Source organism: Labrus mixtus, chromosome 3 (genome assembly GCF_963584025.1).
Source record: "Labrus mixtus chromosome 3, fLabMix1.1, whole genome shotgun sequence".
Lineage (NCBI taxonomy): Eukaryota > Metazoa > Chordata > Actinopteri > Labriformes > Labridae > Labrus > Labrus mixtus.
Genome location: NC_083614.1, coordinates 7,066,004 through 7,084,791, shown reverse-complemented (window position 1 = coordinate 7,084,791; position 18,788 = coordinate 7,066,004). Strand labels below are relative to the sequence as shown.

The following is an 18,788-nucleotide window of genomic DNA, read 5'->3' as shown; positions in this document are numbered from 1 at the left end:
ACAAAAATGACATTGCGGCCGCCAAAAAATGATTGAGGCTGCTTTGTCCACCTCTATGAACCTGACCAATACTGAAGTTTAAAAATGAGGATATTTTGGCCTTTGTAGAAACAGATTTTCAATGTTTTCCTTTTGCCCATTTTTTACATGAACGCAAATAACTTTGTTTCTGAGTTCCTGAAGTGTTTAACATCAGTTGTGAAAATATAACAGGGACTTTACTGGAGGTAGACTGTGTAAACACAACACAAGGGCTCTCAATTACATTCACCAACAGTGCTACAAAGGTGCCTCTAAACTGTGGCAGGCAGCATGCCAATTAGTGGGATTTGGCAGCTTTGAAAAAAAGCTCCTGTAGCACTTTGAAGTGAAAGCTTTCAAATTAGTATTTGGGGACTGAAAAGGGCTCCAGAAAGGACAAATAACCTGTTCTCCGACCGCAGGCACATCATCTAAAAAGCATACATTATGGTTGGTAAGAGCAACATTTTAAACAAGACCAGAAGAAGCAAACATGGCATTTGCTTTACTATGTATAGGACTTGCAAAACGGGTTTACTTTGATGCAATTAATATTCCTGGCACATTTATTAACCCTATAGTTAAAACGAAATACCTTGCCTAATAGAACAGGCTTTAGGCTAATTAAAACCAGTCAAGAAATCGCAAGTGCATGTATTATTTTTATCCGGTACAATTTCCTAAAAATAAAGAGAGAAAAAATGGGGAAATGAAAGGAAACAAGTTTTGATCTGGTCAAAGTGTGCTGTAGACAGAGGTGTGACGCAGATTTCCCCCCGTTCCGGAGTTTGGGATGAATGAGGGGCTTTCGGAGGACGCATTCAGAGTGTGCGCACCTGCGTAAAACCAGCAGAGCCCGAAACAAGGATACAAGCACACACCTCACCCAGAGAGAAAGAGAGAGGAGCTGCTCCTCTGTGTGAACACGGCTTACAGGAGGGATCCGAAACGATTGATTTAAACAATGATTTCTGTTGGATTACAAACTATGAGGAGCTTTTCTCTCGGGTTATCCTCTGAGCAGCTGTGACCGCCGGACACAGACACAGACACATCCACACTTGTTGTCAACCTGCAACAAACATGACATCCAAATCACTGGCTTATGTCTTTTTGCTGTCTGCCCTGCACACTTGGTAAGTGGCAAATCTTTACTTCAAAACTGCCCTAAAAATACTGAAGGAAATGTTGTGTTGTGTTCAGGGATCCTGGAAAAATCAACTCTGCTCAAACGGTGACGTTTGTGAAGAAAACTTTGTGTTTTAACTTTACCAACGTGTCTTTTACGATGTTTCCGTGCACACAGTCTACTCAGTGTCCTGTGTTTCATTACCTGTATTCACTACCTTTCATTTCAACTGTGCAGCTCTCTGACAATCGAGTACGAAGAGGAATACGAGGATGTCACTGTAAACCAAATGTTGGCTCCCAAATCACAAGAAACGGACGCCACGGAAATACTCAACAATTTACTGAAAGAATACGACAAGAAACTGCGGCCGGATATTGGAGGTAATTCATAATTTTTTGTCTCTGCCCCCTGCCATGTTGTCGTATCTTGAAATATATCATTCACCAAACAAGACCTAAATTCAAGATAAGCAACAATAAAACGTCTCCAGATAACCTGTGTGAACCTCCAGATTCAGTTGGTATTGTTTGATAAAATTGCAGATGGGTTTATTCTAAGAGTCCTAAAGACACCATAAAACCACAATATATACAGTTGAATACCTCACAATAATAAAGTGTGGAAAAAAATGATGCAATGTACAGTCCTGAAGTTTCTGTAAACATCTTAAAAATCTATTAAGATGTTTCATAACAGCAGTCACATATAATGAGTGTGATTCTCTTCAAGGTCAGGCATCACAGCTTCGTCTAACAGCTCTATCCATCTTGTAAGTTAGGTGATGAGGTGACATCTCGTGTGTTTATGACACACTCTCACACCTCCATGACAGCTTATTGGCTGTTTGGATATCTAGAACAAGCCTCACACTATAGCTGCACACAGTATGTCATCGCAAATAGTATCAGGAAGCACAGTTAGACTAGAATAACAGGGTTTTTTTATAGCCGAGTCATCGTTTTGCAGAAGAAAATTGCAACATATTTATAAAGCTGAATGTGACATGCTAACATAATAAGTCTCTAATGTCAGTAAATGTTTCGGTTGTTTTTTATTTGGGGCGGTTAAAAATGCTAAAAATTAGGAATAGCCTGTCTCTTTTCTTTCAGGCTGTTTTGGCCTTCACATAATGGACACATCTGTGTGTATTACCCTTCCTGCACAATTGTTACTTGCGAAATGAATAAAAAAAAAAAAAAACACCTTTTATTAATGTTTAAGTGCGTATTCAATTCAAATCTGAAGTTTTTTTCAGAATGACACAACTCTTTCTGGACGTATACCTGAACTAATTACTATATCACATCTAGCAAAGTGAACATGTTTCACTGCTCTGTAGTCTAAGGAACATTTAATATGATGCTGCAATGCTAGTGCATTGATTTAGATTGGAGAACGGACACTTTCAACAAAGTGACCATTATAGAGAAAGCATGGACACCCTACAGCCAATCAATATTGAGTATTGACCAAGACATCTCTCAAAATAGGTTGCTATATAAGCTTTGAAATGCCAAGTTAAACTTAAAACATCCATAACTACAGCGGTATTAACCTGTTTATTAAGGGCGCTGATTTAATTATAATGTTACTCCTGTAATCAGTGTGGAGAAAAAAAAGTGTTTTTTCTTTCTAATAAATGAAAGATGTTTATTTACTGTGCAAAGTAAAGCAGCTGGATGGCGATGCTAATGATAAGGAATGTGTGTGACTGCAGTGAATGTACCGTGCACCTGGCTGCCATCAGGATGAATGGCTGAATATCTAACGAGGGAAAATACTGACCCACTTCTGGAAAGACAAAACTTTATTCACAAGGTTTACAAGGTTATTCCAGGAGAACCTGAATGTAACACGCTAAAAATAATTAGTCTCTAAAATGTGGGTAAAGGTTCCCAGTCATGTTTTTTTTTTCTTCATGTTTTTAAAATGCTAAAAGTTAGGGAACAGTATTTCTCCAGCAGAGAGAAACCCCCCCCAGTCTCTCAGTTGTTAGTTAGATTCTGACCTGCAGTAACAAAGGTCACGAAGAAGCTCATCAGCATCTCCTCATGAATATAAATTACTTTTGGAGGCTGGAACTTTGAGTGCAGGAGGGTGATATGAGTGTTTCTACAGACTTTCTCAGGTCTAATCTGAATGAGGAGATTTTCGGTGTTGTTTTTTCATCTCTGGATGTTTTCAGTGTCGAGATAAAAAAAAAGTTAGAATATTCTCGTATCTGTCCGCGATGTTTATGAGCTATAGTGGATGCATGCTCAAGATAGGTTTTATATAGTTCTGTCACTTGTTTCGCTTCAGTAATTGGTAGAAACAATTTGTGATATTATTGGGTAGGACAACAACAAAGAAGTTAAGTTCAGGTGTCCATCTACCTAAAGGGCCTGAACTATAACAGTGCACAGAGCAGCAGGTCCATCTGACACATTCAGTGATTCTAACTGCCTGTTATATTTCAGAGTGCCACTTTTGAAAGGACACACTTTTTCAGACGTGGTCGTTATCCTGGCTTACTGTTTGTCTGTTTTTGGCTGGTTGTGATTTCTCATATGTGATTGACAGTTTGCAGGAGAATGAGTTTGGAACTTCTCTCTTAAAGTTTGGTTTTCCAATCAACAAGTGCCGACACAAATGACTCTGAACACTACAACTAATCAGAGCAAAAGCAATATTAAGCAGTTGGTTGCAAGGTGAGGAAGATACAAAGTATAGACTGCAAAACACTGACATAGTCTCAGCGATGTTACGTATTTAATTTAATCATATTTTAAATGAGACACACTGTTTTTATTTTCCTCTCAGTCAACATACAACATATCCTCCTGTCAGTCAGCTCAGCAACACTCCCCCAATTAAGAGTCTTTTCTTCAATATGGCAAAGTAGATAAGTAAACATTTTTTAAACATGTTAATTTCCGGGCATTTCAAGATGCACTCTGATGGGGATTCCTTGGTTGTTGTTTTTTTGACAGTTCCAAGTGGCGCTTGAGGAACTGCAGTTTTTGCACCTCCGCATTGGCTTCATTTTTCTACACAGGAGGTTACCGGTTGGTTCAAACATTTATTTGGCTTCATGTTCTTCTTTATAAATAAATCTATGGTATGATATGAACTGGTCACAACCTTTTCTTAAGCAGTTCATTTAATATTGACTCTTACAGCAAATTCAGAGCTCTCCATGACAACCGTACAGTCATCTTTGGTGTTCATACATTTCTCTCAAAATGAAACCCCATGTACCTTGTATCTGGCCCATGTCTGACGAACTTAATGACTTTTATGCGCGATTCGAGGCTAGCGCTAGCACCGCTAATGTTAGCATGCCAACTGACGCAGCCAGCAGGATCTCCGAGGCCGGAGCGGCACACTCGCACCCGCTCACTGTGTCAGAGCATGACGTGAGGAGGACACTGAGAAAGGTAAACACCAGGAAGGCTGCCGGGCCAGATGGTATTTCTGGCAGAGTGTTGAAGTCCTGTGCCGACCTGTTAGCTCCAGTGTTTACCACCATCTTCAACATCTCCCTGAGTCAGTCTGTGGTCCCCACATGCCTGAAAAAAGCCATTATTGTCCCTGTACCGAAGAATGCCTCTCCAGCTTGTCTTAATGACTATCGCCCAGTAACACTCACCTCAGAAGTGATGAAGTGCTTTGAGAGAATCATCAAGATGCAAATCTGCTCCTTGCTCCCTGAGTCTCTGGATCCACTTCAGTTCGCATACAGACTGAACAGATCCACAGATGATGCTGTCTCCCAGGTACTGCACACCACACTCACCCACCTGGACAGAAGGAAGGGGGACTATGTGAGACTGCTGTTCATTGATTTTAGTTCAGCTTTCAACACCATAGTCCCCGCCCACCTCCATTTCAAGCTGATCAACCTCGGACTTAACACCTCCCTGTGTGCTTGGATCCTGGACTTCCTGACGAACAGATCCCAGGTGGTCAGAGTGGGCAGACACACCTCCAGCCCCTGCACCCTCAACACCGGAGCACCACAGGGCTGTGTCCTCAGCTCCCTGCTCTTCACCCTGTACACACATGACTGTGTGGCCACAAGCAGCTCCAACATCATTGTGAAATTTGCAGATGACACGGTGGTTGTTCGCATCAGCAACAATGATGAGCAGGCGTATACAGGGGAGGTTGGAAACCTGTCACAGTGGTGCCAGGACAACAACTTGCTCCTGAATGTCAGCAAAACCAAGGAGCTGATTGTGGAGAGGACAGCAGAGGGATTACACCCCACTGAGAATTGATGGGACGCTGGTGGACAGGGTGTGCAGCTTCAAGTACCTGGGGGTGCACATCTCTGAGGATTTAACATGGACAACCCACATAGACAGTCAGGTGAAGAGGGCGAGGCAGCGCCTCTATCACCTCAGACAGCTGAGGAAATTCAAAGTCTCTGTGAAGGTCCTGAAGACTTTTTATTCCGGAGCGGTGGAGAGTGTGCTGACTGGAAACATCACCCAGTGGTACGGGAACAGCACTGTACGTGACCGAAGAGCCCTGCAGAGGGTGCTGAAGTCAGCAGAGCGTACCATGGGTACAACACTCCCCACCCTCCAGGTCATCTTAGGAGGAGCACAGCCAAGGCAAACAGGATCATGAGTGATCCCCACCACCCAGGTAACGGACTGTTTACGTGGCTACCCTCTGGCAGGCGCCTTCGACACATCAAGGCGAACACAGAAAGACTCAGGAAGAGCTTCTTTCCTCAGGCTGTCCGGACTGTTAACTCCACTCTCCTCAGTTAAAAACAAAACAGAACTAAACAAAACAGAACTGTGACTACATGATGCACACACACCACACATTCCAATCTGCACATTGACACCCTGGAAAACTTTACACACTGACACTTTACACTGTTTACATTACTCTATATTTTATATTTTGTACATTCAAATAATTCTTTTTTTTAATTTTTTACATTATATTCTATATTACTGTATTTATGTGTATTAGTAATTTGAGTGTTTATTGCATGGCCTTGTGGAATAGTCCTTACATTTCACTGCACATCTGTATGAGCATGTGACAAATAAAAATCTTGAATCTTGAATCTTGAATGTGTTCTCGATCACTTCGTCTGACATCCTTGAGGCAGCACTGACAACTAATCAAATGTTTAAAAACATTAAAATGTATATATAGAGAGATTAGATTAGATTAGAAAACTTTATTGATCCCCAGCGGGGAAACTCATTTGTCACCTGGTCAGTTCATACACACAACAAACAATATCGACAGTACATCACAGTACACAACAAGTAAATAAATAACAAACACCACTGAAACCATTTGAATAATCATGTACAGCCATGAGTCAGAAACACAGCTAAAAAGAGATGGATATCAATTTATTATATCATGGTATATACATTTATTTATATTGTTGAGTAGACTTCTTTTCATATTCATTTCTATTTTCTTGTGTTAGAATAAATTAACTGTCGTTATCTTTTCAGTGATATCATTTTCTCCAAATACCTGCGTCTGTAACACCACATCTCATTATATCTCTCTATTCCCCCTGTATCTCCCCATCTCTCTATATCTCTTTATCTCTCTCTCTGTCTCTCTCTCTATCTCAGTATCTCTATATCTCTCTGTCTATAGCTCCATATATCTTTATACATCTCATTTTCTCTGTTTGTATATCTCTTATTCCCTATTCTTCTGTCTCTTGATCTCTATATCTCTATGTTCCTCTTTATCTCTATTCCTATATCTCTATATCTCTTTACATTTGTTTGTGTCTAAATATCTGTTTCTGTACCTCTTTCTCTTTATCTCTCGCTCTCATATATCTCTCTTTAGGTGTCTCTGTCACTATATCCTCTTCTCTATATATCTATATCATTTTATATTCACTCTCTGATTTCTTTCACCCCAGCCCTCCATCTGTCTCTCTAAATAATATCTGAAGTGTGACACATTGTTTCAGAATAATATGAGAAGTGTAGGTATGAGATAAAATGTTTGTAATTGAAACTTGAATGCAAAGCTGCAGTGACATTTAAAATCGTGTTTCCCTGTACAGTCGGTCTTATTAAAGTAGTTTTAACAGGCAGTTGTTAGCATCTGTTTTACTTCAGCCTTAGGCCAGTTGTTGCATTCTACACCTGTTACTATGGATACGGAGCCATGTAAAGAGGTGCTGTTCCAGGCGTACAACGAGGGGACAGAAGAGAATAAATATTACTGGTACAGTGGATGTCACTGGGGGGGCACACGTCAATGCCCTCACACATCGAGCGGTGGAAAAGACCTTTTGAGGCGGTCCTGAGAGAGTGGATTCATCTCTCACATCCTAAGTGCCTCTTTCTCTCTGTCACTTTGTCCATGTGTCACTTTGACTCCGATAAATAACCCCCAACCTCTCACTGGCCTCCATTTATGTAGCACATACGGGTTTGTTTATTTCACGTCCGCTCGCTCGGAGGCAATCATCTGATGCTTTTATTTATTCGATACAACTTGAAAGGTTTTAATAGCTTTAAAGTTTCCAGATCTGTGTGGTAGAGCAGTGCTTCCCAAAGTGTGGGCCGCGGCCCCCCTGGTGGGCCGTGTGGGTCCTGCAGGTGGGCCGCGTAAAGCCCTCCACCAAGTATAAAAATAAAATAAATATCACAATAATGATGATTTACCATGAGTCAACCCTTTAAGTGATTAGTAAGGCGTGTCATCACTATTCATGGACATCATGTTTAGTAAACTTCTGTGTCTCTCTTGCCATAATATCATGTTGTCATGTCCAATAATTTACCCTAACTGAAAGTGATACTTAAACTTAAGTTTGGGAAAGGCTGTTGTAGAGGAATGAAACCAGAACTTCTCCTTCCCTTACTCTACGCTCTAACTTCTGTCTCTTGTTGCACAAACAAACATTACTCACTGTAATAAGTTAAAGATTTTCCATCAACCTCTAGTGACCTATGGACAGTGGAACAACCCAGGTATTTACGTTGATAAATCATGCGGAGGCTTCTTCACATGATGAAAAGACTGAGGGGATATGAAGGAGGGATTTTGCACACTGAGGGTCTCTAAATAAACAGGTATTTATGGCTGTGGCGTTTAGCTTTTGGGAAGAACATTGAAAATAACAATATTTAACTTTTCCACCTTTAAAATAATAGTTATAAGGTCGATTTAATAGCACAATAACTTTCAACTGTGAGAAGGGTGTCTCTCCCATGGCCACAGCACGAGCAGGTTGCACATCCCTGTGGATATTGTTTCACAACAGCGATGTAACATTGGGCTGGATTGTTATTGTTGTCATCGTTGTATTATGTTTAGTAGCTTTAGCGGGTCAGAAAGTCATCTAACCCAAGTTATGTCTCAGGTTTGCATACAATTTAATAACTAATAATGGGGCGCTGGAGGCATAGAGGTTAGGCCACGCCCCTTGTTTGGAGGCTATCCTCCAAGCAAGGGTCCGGGTTCAAATCTGATAAGTGTCTCCTGTCCCGCAGTGCTAACCTTTGCTGAACCAGCTTGTTGCTCTCCTCTGCTGTTCGATGCTGTTCAGTGTTTAGCTGTTAGATTTTTTTTTTTTTATATAAAAAATTTGAGGTTTTCTGACAAGAAGAAATAGTGCATTAAAAAAGGATGGAAATGCCAGGGAGCAGGGATCCAATTTGTGCAGCCAACCGTGTTTAAAATATTAAACTTGGCTGCAGATTTTCATTTAAAAGATCGAATTCTAAATATTTAACTCATTTTCAAATTTGAACACGGTGAACACGAAGCTGAAAAATGTCCATCATAGTAACTGTAGCCACAAATGTTATGGGAATAACTTGTCAGTGCACAAATCGGAGAGAGGGTGATGTATTCAGCGCTCCAGGGAAAATAATGAACAGAGGAGGATTTTCAGGTTTTATGGATGTTGTCTTCGACATGCTCAGATGTCATGCGGCAAACAAAGTGTCTGAGTAATAAACACAGTGACCTTTTCACTAAACTACTTTGGGGACTCTCTGTTTTCCACTCTTTCTCCTTCACAGACACACACACACACACACACACACACACACACACACACACACACACACACACACACACACTCTCTCTTATTCAGGGGCATTTATAGGGCACTGGCTAACATGGAGGCTAATCGTCCAGTCTTCTGTGATGGGCAAATCTGCAAGCAAAGCCACTTTATACAGTGTGTCCCAAGGTTTTTCCAAATAAGAGCTCAAACACTTTTGGTTGTTTGAGTCTAATCGGATCCAAAATTGAATAGATAAAATCTCTGGCCGATGCGGGAACCGTCCACCAAGTGTTTTTTTTAAAATCAGGCCTTTACTGTTTTGTGAACCTGCTGACTAACAAGCAGCACAGAGACAGAAGGTCCTTGGCAGAGATAATTAATATCCTCCTTTGAATCATAGATCTGTATTCCACCCCGGCCGCACAGCCACAGATGACTAAATTAAGTTGTGCGGATAATTTCAAATCAGCGATGATAAATAGGATGTGGGCAATTAGATGTTTTTTTTTTTAATTCCCCTGACCGCAGACCACAGATAAGTAAATTAAAAAGTCGTTTGTTGTTCTGCGGCCCTCTGATGGCAGATGGTGCACTAAAGTCATTCGACCTTGTTCTCCTGAGCTTTAATGAAAGTGACTTTTGAAAGCTTGTAATGGCCTGTGGTTGAATAACAGGGGGGGCTTTCCAACACATGGTTTGAATGTTAAGTCATACTGGTGATATTATGAGACGGTCCACACTGAACAGAATCTGTGTCGACGTTGTGTTTGTGTGCCTGCTGTGGTATTTAACCTTTAATTACAACAGGATGGAAGGTGTATTTTAACTGAACTTTTCACCTGAACTCTACAACAACTTGAGTTAACGTGACCCAGTCTCAGTGTTATGCTTCATATGAACAAGTGCACCAGTTAGAAAACCAACGAGCAGAAGGATTTATTTTTTTAAATCCAGGAACCAAATCCTCTTTTCTAATCATTCAAATCTCTATCACAACTCTTTTTCCAAGAGAAAAGGCTTTGACTTGCAGCCGTTATTTCAACATAACAACAAACTTACATCCATTACGACCTTGTTGTCCATGCTAGCTGATGATGTGCAGTTTTGTTTTTTTCATTAGATTTTATTAAACGCATGGACATTTACAGAAAGAAAACGGGGGAAAACTTTGAAGTAAGAGAGGATAGGATAATTCAGACAAATTAAATGATATTACATGTGTTAAAGATATGATATGTGTCGAGTGAATCCCTCCATCCCTAACCATAAGCTCTGCCACCCAAAGGAGGGGAGTGTAATGGCCCCGCCCACTCAGAGAAGCTGTGTCTAGAGGCATTATAACAGAGTCGTCACAAGAGTAACAACTCGAGGAACCAACAGACCGAAGAAAAAAAGTGTTTAAGAACCGAAGAAAAGACTTCAGGATGCATATCATTGAAATTGATGGCAGAATCTTGATTTCAGATGTTTATTAGCACTTGGCTGCCGTCTCTGTCTTAGGATAAGAGAGATGAAGGAGGTGTGTCTAAAGAGAGAGCTTTGACTATGAGAGTCACATAGTAATAAGTCTTTAATAACAACATACTGCACTGACAGGTACAGCTGGAAAACATTGTTATTTTCAACATTAAAAAAATGATTAAGGAAGAGAAAAGAGCACAAAAAGGTTCAGTACATGTTGACTTGGACTAAGATGTGTACAGTTGTGTTTTTTTTAAATTTAGTTCCATACATTTCAGCGACGGTTACAGCGTTTAAGTGCAGGAGGCAAGCCATTATAAATCCAGCAGCGTTTTCAGCACAGCATGGAGCGCTGTCTTTCTCACAAAGAGAACCTGTGCCTGTTTGTGTGTGCATGTTTACATACCCCTGCACATAATTATTGTGCAGTTGTATGTGAATGTTCATGTTTTTTCTGCATTTTTTTAGTCTTCAGGCTGAAATAATGCTTAACTCGTTTGGATAAAAATCTTTTCCATGAAATGAAAATGTAGCACTGCGGAGGTGTCCTGAGTTTAGTGTTTTATTCTGTACCGGAGCTCTTCACAAACATTGTTTTCTACACCTCATAATGACATTTCACTCGACAGAAGCACCATTTGTCTCGGCACTTACTTCAGCAGTGAAGGTGTGCAGCTGTCACCTGCCCCTCTTTTATTTAAAAGCTCACTCTAGCTGCTCCTTCTCTTTTCCCATTGTAACCTTACAAAAGTTTAAAAAGTGGAAAATAATAGATAATGTGTTGTTTTGTAGAAACATCATATCTGAGTGTGTGTGTGTGCTCATGGCTGACCTGGGTTTGGGTTCAGTTGTTCATGAATGTTGTCAGTGGGAACATACAGTAACGGGAAATGTTTGCTATTTTTTTGCGTTAAAGCTTTAAGTACCAACGGTGGGATGTATTTAGTCAGACTTACAGTTTTAAAGATGAACATCAACTCTCGCCGGAATTAACATTTATTAAGTGAAAGTGTTTGTGTATCAAAGAGAGAATCCTTTCGATTTTGATTTCAATAGTCCAAGGTTTCATATTGAACTTCATGAAGAAAAAGCCTTAATTGGATTTTATTTCATATCATGAAAGATCAAAACATAACTTACCTCCCATCGATTCAGCTCCTTGTTATATTACAGCACTAAGATTTGCATGTTGTGTAAGTGAAACTGTTTAGTTTTCCTGTAAAGGTACCACAGCAAAGTTAACTCATGGAAACATAACAAAGGACTGTTAATGAAAAAAAAAAAAAGCATATAGATTATCAGGACAAAGAAGCAAAGCGTAGGTCAAACATATGGAGTGTATTATCAGACTTGTAATTTAATGTGTAAACAAACGAGAACAGACTTGGGCTTAGAGCAAGGACAACAAGCTTGATAATGTAACAAGCGTTATACATTCTACTATTTTGTAAATGTATTTAAAAGGAACATGAAAAAGATGTCAATATTTAGAATGATGGGGAAAAAAATTCACCAACAACAGTAAGAGTGGACTGTAAGGTAATTATTCAATGACAAGGAGTGTAAACGTGTGCTGAAATAAACATGATAAAATAAATAACACAACAGTTTGGTTCATTTATGGGTTTGACAGTGAGCACAGAATCATGTTAGATTAAGAAATAAAAAAGGGAGACAGTCGACGAAGCCAACCATTTTAGGTAGAGGCTGAAATAAAGGTTTCTATCGACACCAGAACAGTATAAGATAAATAAGACGTTTTTTTAAACTGCAAAGGAAGTAAAGCTACTCTTTATGTTTCACAGACTGACAACATGAAAGGTCAAAAAGAGCATATGAGGTCTAAATGGCCAACAGGGTACCCTGTTCATAGCCTCTACGTTCTCAGGCGGACACAGCTGCAGGAACATCCCATAAAAAATAAATCAAAACTCAACCTGCACCAGCCTGAGGAAGCTACAGGTGAAACACGTTGTTGGCTCACAATTAAATACACCAAAGTTATTTTCAGTGTTCCGCAGAGTTTAATATGGGATCTATTAAGAAAATGCTATGTGTAATTGGACTTGTTCACAAAATGAACAAAGAGCATACCAGAGAAAATAGTATGAAGCAGCTTATGATGTGAATGACAATTTCACCGGTCACTTGATATAAACATCATAATCCTCTCCTGCTCACTTGCAGTGAAATGTCCTTAATATTACACACTGTGTTCTCACATTAGCTGACCTTGACCTCACACAGATATTTCACTAGGGGGCCGACAGGAGAAAGCCTGGATGAAGTCAGGGTGAAAGATTTTACTGTTTGTGTTCGATGTGTTTTCTGCATGTGTGAAAATGGTTAATATGAAAAAGAATGGTGCACTCTTAACACCAGGGATTAAAGTTTAAAGTATCAGATTGTTGACTTTAAATCATAATTCTGTTGAACATTAATAGTTAGGTACTAAAGATTACCTTGTAAAAACCTTTAGGATTAGTGTTTAAACAGGAAAGTCATCTAAATGTGAATCCCTCTGATGGACTCTTCTCATTATTAACAGCTGTGTTTTCTCTTCTATTGTGCAAAATGTCAAGACAAAAGCACTTAAAAGCTGACACCATCTCAGTAATATAATAGGCTGTGAAAGCAGCGGGCCAGAACAGAAGAACGTCAGCCTGCAGAAAAGGATTTAAACAGTGAAAGTGTTGATTCAAATGCCACCTTCTCCCGAGAAAAATGTCCGAGCCTTTTGTTTAGAGCGTCACCTAGTAAATAAGTTTGTAACAAAAGAGTCTGTCAGAACGTGTCTGACGCGACCCGGCAGACGACAGTGATGGATTGATGTGGCAAACACATCGTGTGTTTGGTTCACTGTAATTAATCAGAGCTGCAAGACTGAATGTCGAGGACGAAACAGGAAAAAAAGATCTGCAGGTTTTAGTTACTGAAATGTTAAAGCACAGTCAGAATCATGTTTGATGTGGTAGGTGTGTGCTCAGCGGTTAAATTGTTTCTTTAAGGTGTGTCAGCCCAAATAATTTACTTTGATTCAAGATGTTGACTCGATGCATTTCATAAACCCAGTTCTCTCTCTCTATCATGGCTTCCTTCATCTTTTGATCCTGACAGTCCGTCAGAGGCAGAGGGCAAAACTCAACAAAAAATATTGACTTGTATATACCCTAAAAACAACTTTAAAGGATTTGCGTGATCTTTTTATGGGAAGTAAGATAACGCAACAAATGCTTTATGATTAATCATCAAAATTCAAGGTTGGTTTGAGTCATATAGGACTGACAGAAGAAGATCTTAGAGCTTCTGTGAGGACTTTACTGAGGAAGTTACTGATGCCTCTAAATGAGCTACAGAATCAAACAAGACCATCAAAACTAAGATTTACTATTTCTATGAAGTCATTTGAAGTCAGAAACCTCTCCCATGAGGTACAGGTGTCAGGCCACGTGGTTAAGAAACAACCTTTTTAATTATTGTATTCCTCTACAAATACTCAATTGAATGATACATTTGACTGTTAAATTAAATCAGAAAACACAACATGTACTGGACAAGATTAGCAAAAAGTTCCTAGGGTTCCCTGATTGTCTACTCTATCCACTTTCTGTTTGACAAAAGCCCCAAAAATATATTTTTTGAAAAGTTAAATTTGCAATTTCAGGATGTATTATGACATTATGTTGGGCTTCATTAAAAACCACTTATTTGTTTCCACTCTACACTTCAATTGAAAAGCAATCAATCAAACAAACTAGATCCCTTCAGTGAAAACTGTATTGATCATTGTATTGTCTCAGAAATATGAAGCTTTGTTTCAGACTGACCACCTACCTGATCCAAACGTATATACTTTAAATGTTAATACAAAACTGGAGCAATACTTTCACACTACTTCAGGCAAGGAACTTGAGCTGCACTGACGTGTCATTCCTCACAACCTCTTGACAAACACAGCATCCTTCTTATTTATAAATGCTGCTGTGCGGCTGTCGGTCTACCCTCATTTGTACTGGTCTAATCTGAACTGTGTTTTAAATTATTGTACATAGGTTTCTGGTCTTATTACTGCATGGGTATTGTACATTTCCTTGGTATAGGTCTAATTTGTAATTGTATGGGTTTAATCTTGATCTCTGTAAGGGATCCTTTAAATCTTCTTTCAGGTTAATACGGTGGGGGGGGGGGGGGGGGGGGGGGGGCAGCAGGTTTTTTAGATGTGACAATATCTCATGTAATGTGTGTCTTAAAAGCTGCTAATGGATGCTTTAAATTTCCCTCGGGATCAATAAAGTATCCATCTATCTCTCTTATTTAACGCTCTATTAAAGCTGCAAGCTCTCCAATCTCTGACTCAGCTCTGTCAATGCAGCGGCTGCCCCGCACCAGCACTGCACTCATACTGTCAGACCCACCACCTGCAGACTCTGGCTATGGGGGTTTAACATAATATCTCATCACTCCTTTAATAATAAGGGCTGTAATGAGGTTAGGACCCTTAAGACGCCAAACTCAAACATGTCAAGCCATTACAGAAGGACTGGTCTCACTGGATTCCGGTAATACAAAACATAAAGGCACTTTATGTCCAATCTCGCCTGACGCATACTGACTCATGTTGTATATATGGAGTAAGTGTAAATTAACATTTATGATTAATGATCTAACAGTGAACTTATCAAATGAGGTCATAGTGACGTTATTATTATTTGATGATGATGATGTTCAACAGGAACTCATTATACTGTACATCCTGCATAAATCCATGCATAAAATACTGAGTCATAAATTAGCATGCATTATTTTTTTAAGTTTTAGCTTTAGCCAAGATTTTATCCCCCCCCCCAAAAAAAACTGGAAAAAAAAGGGTTACCTTTTATTCAGAATTCCAACAAATACTGATAAAGCGTTAAACACACACAGATTGAACTGCATAGTGCAGCCTCCGTCCTTCACTTTCATTAAAGAGCCCTTCTTAAACTAGCTTCAGTGTCTCGCTGCTCTCTGGGTGACAGATGATCGGCCCGGGTACAGTTAGCCCCAGGGAGGTGATCTGTTCTGCTTTTTGAATATTTCAGAGCTCTTGGCATTTCTTCTAGTAATGAGCCCGGACACTGAGAGGAGAAGCTGAAGTTTTTGTGCCATAAGTCATTATTCTGCAGCTCAGAGTCTGAAGTCGGAGGGCGAGAATAGGCTGAGACTTTCCCACATGTAGTTATGTCATCGGGAGTTCCTGCTGGCTCGTGTGATTAATGAGTGGACGGAGAAGCGATGCAGTGGAGACCGGTTACTGCAGAGATGTGGAGAGACGAGAAACAGTCCAAGTTTGAGAGAGAACAACAATAAAGTTCTGTTTTGTTCTTGAAGGTTACAGTAAGCGAGAGAAGCAAAATAAGTCTGATTGTATACTGTAAAGGAGAAAATGAACCTCTGCCCTTTGAATTTCATGGTTGAGTTGTGGGGGCGATAAGGGGCCATGTGGTGGGGAAGGTAGTATCAGCATTGTCTATACTTGGAGCTCGTATAAACGGAGCCTGGGTCTGTTGAATGCTGTTTGAGTTGTGTTGGCCACTGAAGGCCAAATATAGGCCAAAAGCCTTGTGATGAGGTTTCAATGTGTTTGTGTGTTTATTTTAAATGACTTACTATTTTCTTTGTACCTCAGCAAATATTTCACTTTATGGTTTCAATCATAAGTTTCAACACTTTTCCACTGCAGCATTGTGTTCATGTTGCGAGTTATGGTGCCTTTGTGAGTTAAAGAAATACATAAAAGGAGAAGGCGGTAATTAACTACCTCAGCAACCAGGTTAGAGGTGTAGCGTTGTATTTAGATTTATTGTAAAACGTCCTCTTCTGCGTATTGTGATACTAATATCCAGTTTAGTTTTTCAGCTCATTTAGCATTCAAAGAGCACGTGATCCCCTTTTTTCCTGCACTGATAAGCCATTGTTAATATGCAATGTGTGCTGCACTCACTCCCTGCCCCCATCTTATTATTTGTGATTGTTGTCGAGGAGTTATTGGAAATCAAAGATGGATGATAGTCCTGACGGGGGAGCCATTGAGGAAAGAACATGGTGGGAAAAGCCCAACCCACTCAGGATCACACTCAGGCCAAACACAGATCAGAAGAATTGATGGGTTTGATGCTTTTGTTCGAGTGGAAAGTCAAATAAACTCATTCCATATTTCAGACCTTAGCTAACAGAGAGAGTTACCCTTGGTCAGGACAGACAATATAAATCTGTGTACGCGATTGCTGTTCCCATTTGCATACTTTTGATGTTTTTCCTGTTTTTGTTTAAGGTTGTTGCTCAAACAGTCTCTCTAAATGAGGCTGCCAGCTAATGTGGCCCCGACAAGGACATTTCTAATTTTATATTACCATAGAAAGGCAACTATCCAGCCACTGCCAAGTTCTTGTTTGCCGTAAATATCACTGTCAGCACGTCAAACAAAGAGACGCGGCTGTAGTTTGTCCTCACTCTCCAACAGCAGCTTAATGCACCTCCGGTTCATCAGGACGAGCCAGGCTGCAGAGCAAACCTGGACGCAAATTAGCTAACGTCTCTGTGGACCTGTTCATCATCCTCTGCCTACCTTAATGACAAATAAATCTCACCAGAGGTTACGGCTTCCCTCTGCCCGTTGCTGGATGATGGTTTATGTGTCTCCAAGTGGTCGTTCTCCATTGCAGAGCAGATTATACCCTCCCCGGAGAGAGTTCATTCTCTGTTATTCTTTTGTCTTCATGTCTTTATTTAAACTGCCCATCTGCAGACAATATACTTCTTCTATTTAAGCATCTGAGGAGGCAGCTTCCTGAACATCGGTTTATTTAAAAGATGACCATTAGAAATGTTTCACTGATTGCTTCGCTGATAAATTACCGCCACACAACCACTAATTATTTTCTAGTTAATGTTATCCTTTGTCCTGGAGCTAATGAGCGGCCTCTGTTTAGCTGAATGACTACTTGCAGCCTTGTTGCTGTTCAGTGTCACTGTAGGCAGGTGCATAATTATAGCCTGTAAAGTAAAAACAAAGCAGCTTCATTTCTAAACCTGCACTTTTTCAAAGATATCGAAATTAAATGCCACCGCTTAGGATCTATTTTAGTTTTTGTGCAAAAAAAACCCTCAAGCATTGCTACAATATCAAAACCATGAACAAAATAGTTGTGTTGTTAGTTAATGATAAACTGTTTGTTGATTACAATGCGTTCGACACATAGACTGGATAAAACATGGATGTAGTCTAGCAGTGTGACAACTCAGGATTATTTCCCGGAGGAGTTGTATATGTGAACGCAAACAGACACATTTTTCACTCAGACTTCACCTGGAGTTTCTCCGGCCAAACCCCTAGTATTTTTCCCACAGCAAGTCCGAGTGGGCTGATGTGTGAACGCCGCAGGATATTCTCTGGAGAATTCAGCTTGAGCCAATAGGAAGGGGCGACCACTACGATCTCCGTGCACGTAATTAAATGGCTGTATTATGTTTTCTGTTCGTCAGTATGTTCTTCTCCGCTATTTTGTTGATGTTGTCATTCCGTTGGATTACACATAGCATTGATATAAAGGCAAATATTTTCATTATAACGTTGTGTAGCGCGTTCCTTTTTTTACATCTTACCTTGGGAGACCACCCGCCTCCCCCCTCCCATCTGACAGGGATAGTCTCCAGCTGTGAGGAGCATACAGTGTGTGAACAGCCAGGTCAGGAGAATCTCCGGAGGGGTCCTCCTGATATTATCTAGATATTATCCGGAGTGCATATGTGAAAACGGCTTTAGTGACATTGACCCTTGCTTTTCTGCAAAGAGGCGTGATTGAAACACTGACTCTGCCTTACTTTCTGTCAATCTACTAACAGACAAAGAGGCAGAGCCGAGGCAGGCCGTAGGCCTCGATGAACAGCTACAAAGCACCCACCTGCGTGTCAGTTCACACTCCTAATGATGCAAATATATGCATAACTCTAAGCCTTAATGAAATCAAAATTGATGTTTTTTTTTTTTTAATCTTTCCCCTTTGGTTTTAATCAATAAAGAAATGAGTTATAGAGAGCAAACCCATATAGACATTATAACTTGGGTATTAATGGGGATTCCTTCCTTCTTGGAGACAGCCTCAAGTGGACACTCGAGGAACTGCA

General features: G+C 40.1%; 1 protein-coding gene across 1 annotated transcript in view; it reads left to right on the top strand.

The window, feature by feature from the left end:
* Positions 1-874: 874 nt before the first annotated feature.
* LOC132956690 (gamma-aminobutyric acid receptor subunit gamma-3) overlaps positions 875-18,788 on the top strand; it is a 76,860-nt gene continuing 58,946 nt past the window's right edge. Inside the window, exons 1-2 of the mRNA XM_061030266.1 lie at positions 875-1,157; positions 1,388-1,533. Coding sequence (XP_060886249.1) covers positions 1,105-1,157; positions 1,388-1,533 — 199 coding nt within the window. The 5' untranslated portion in view covers positions 875-1,104. The remainder of the gene's footprint in view (positions 1,158-1,387; positions 1,534-18,788) is intronic.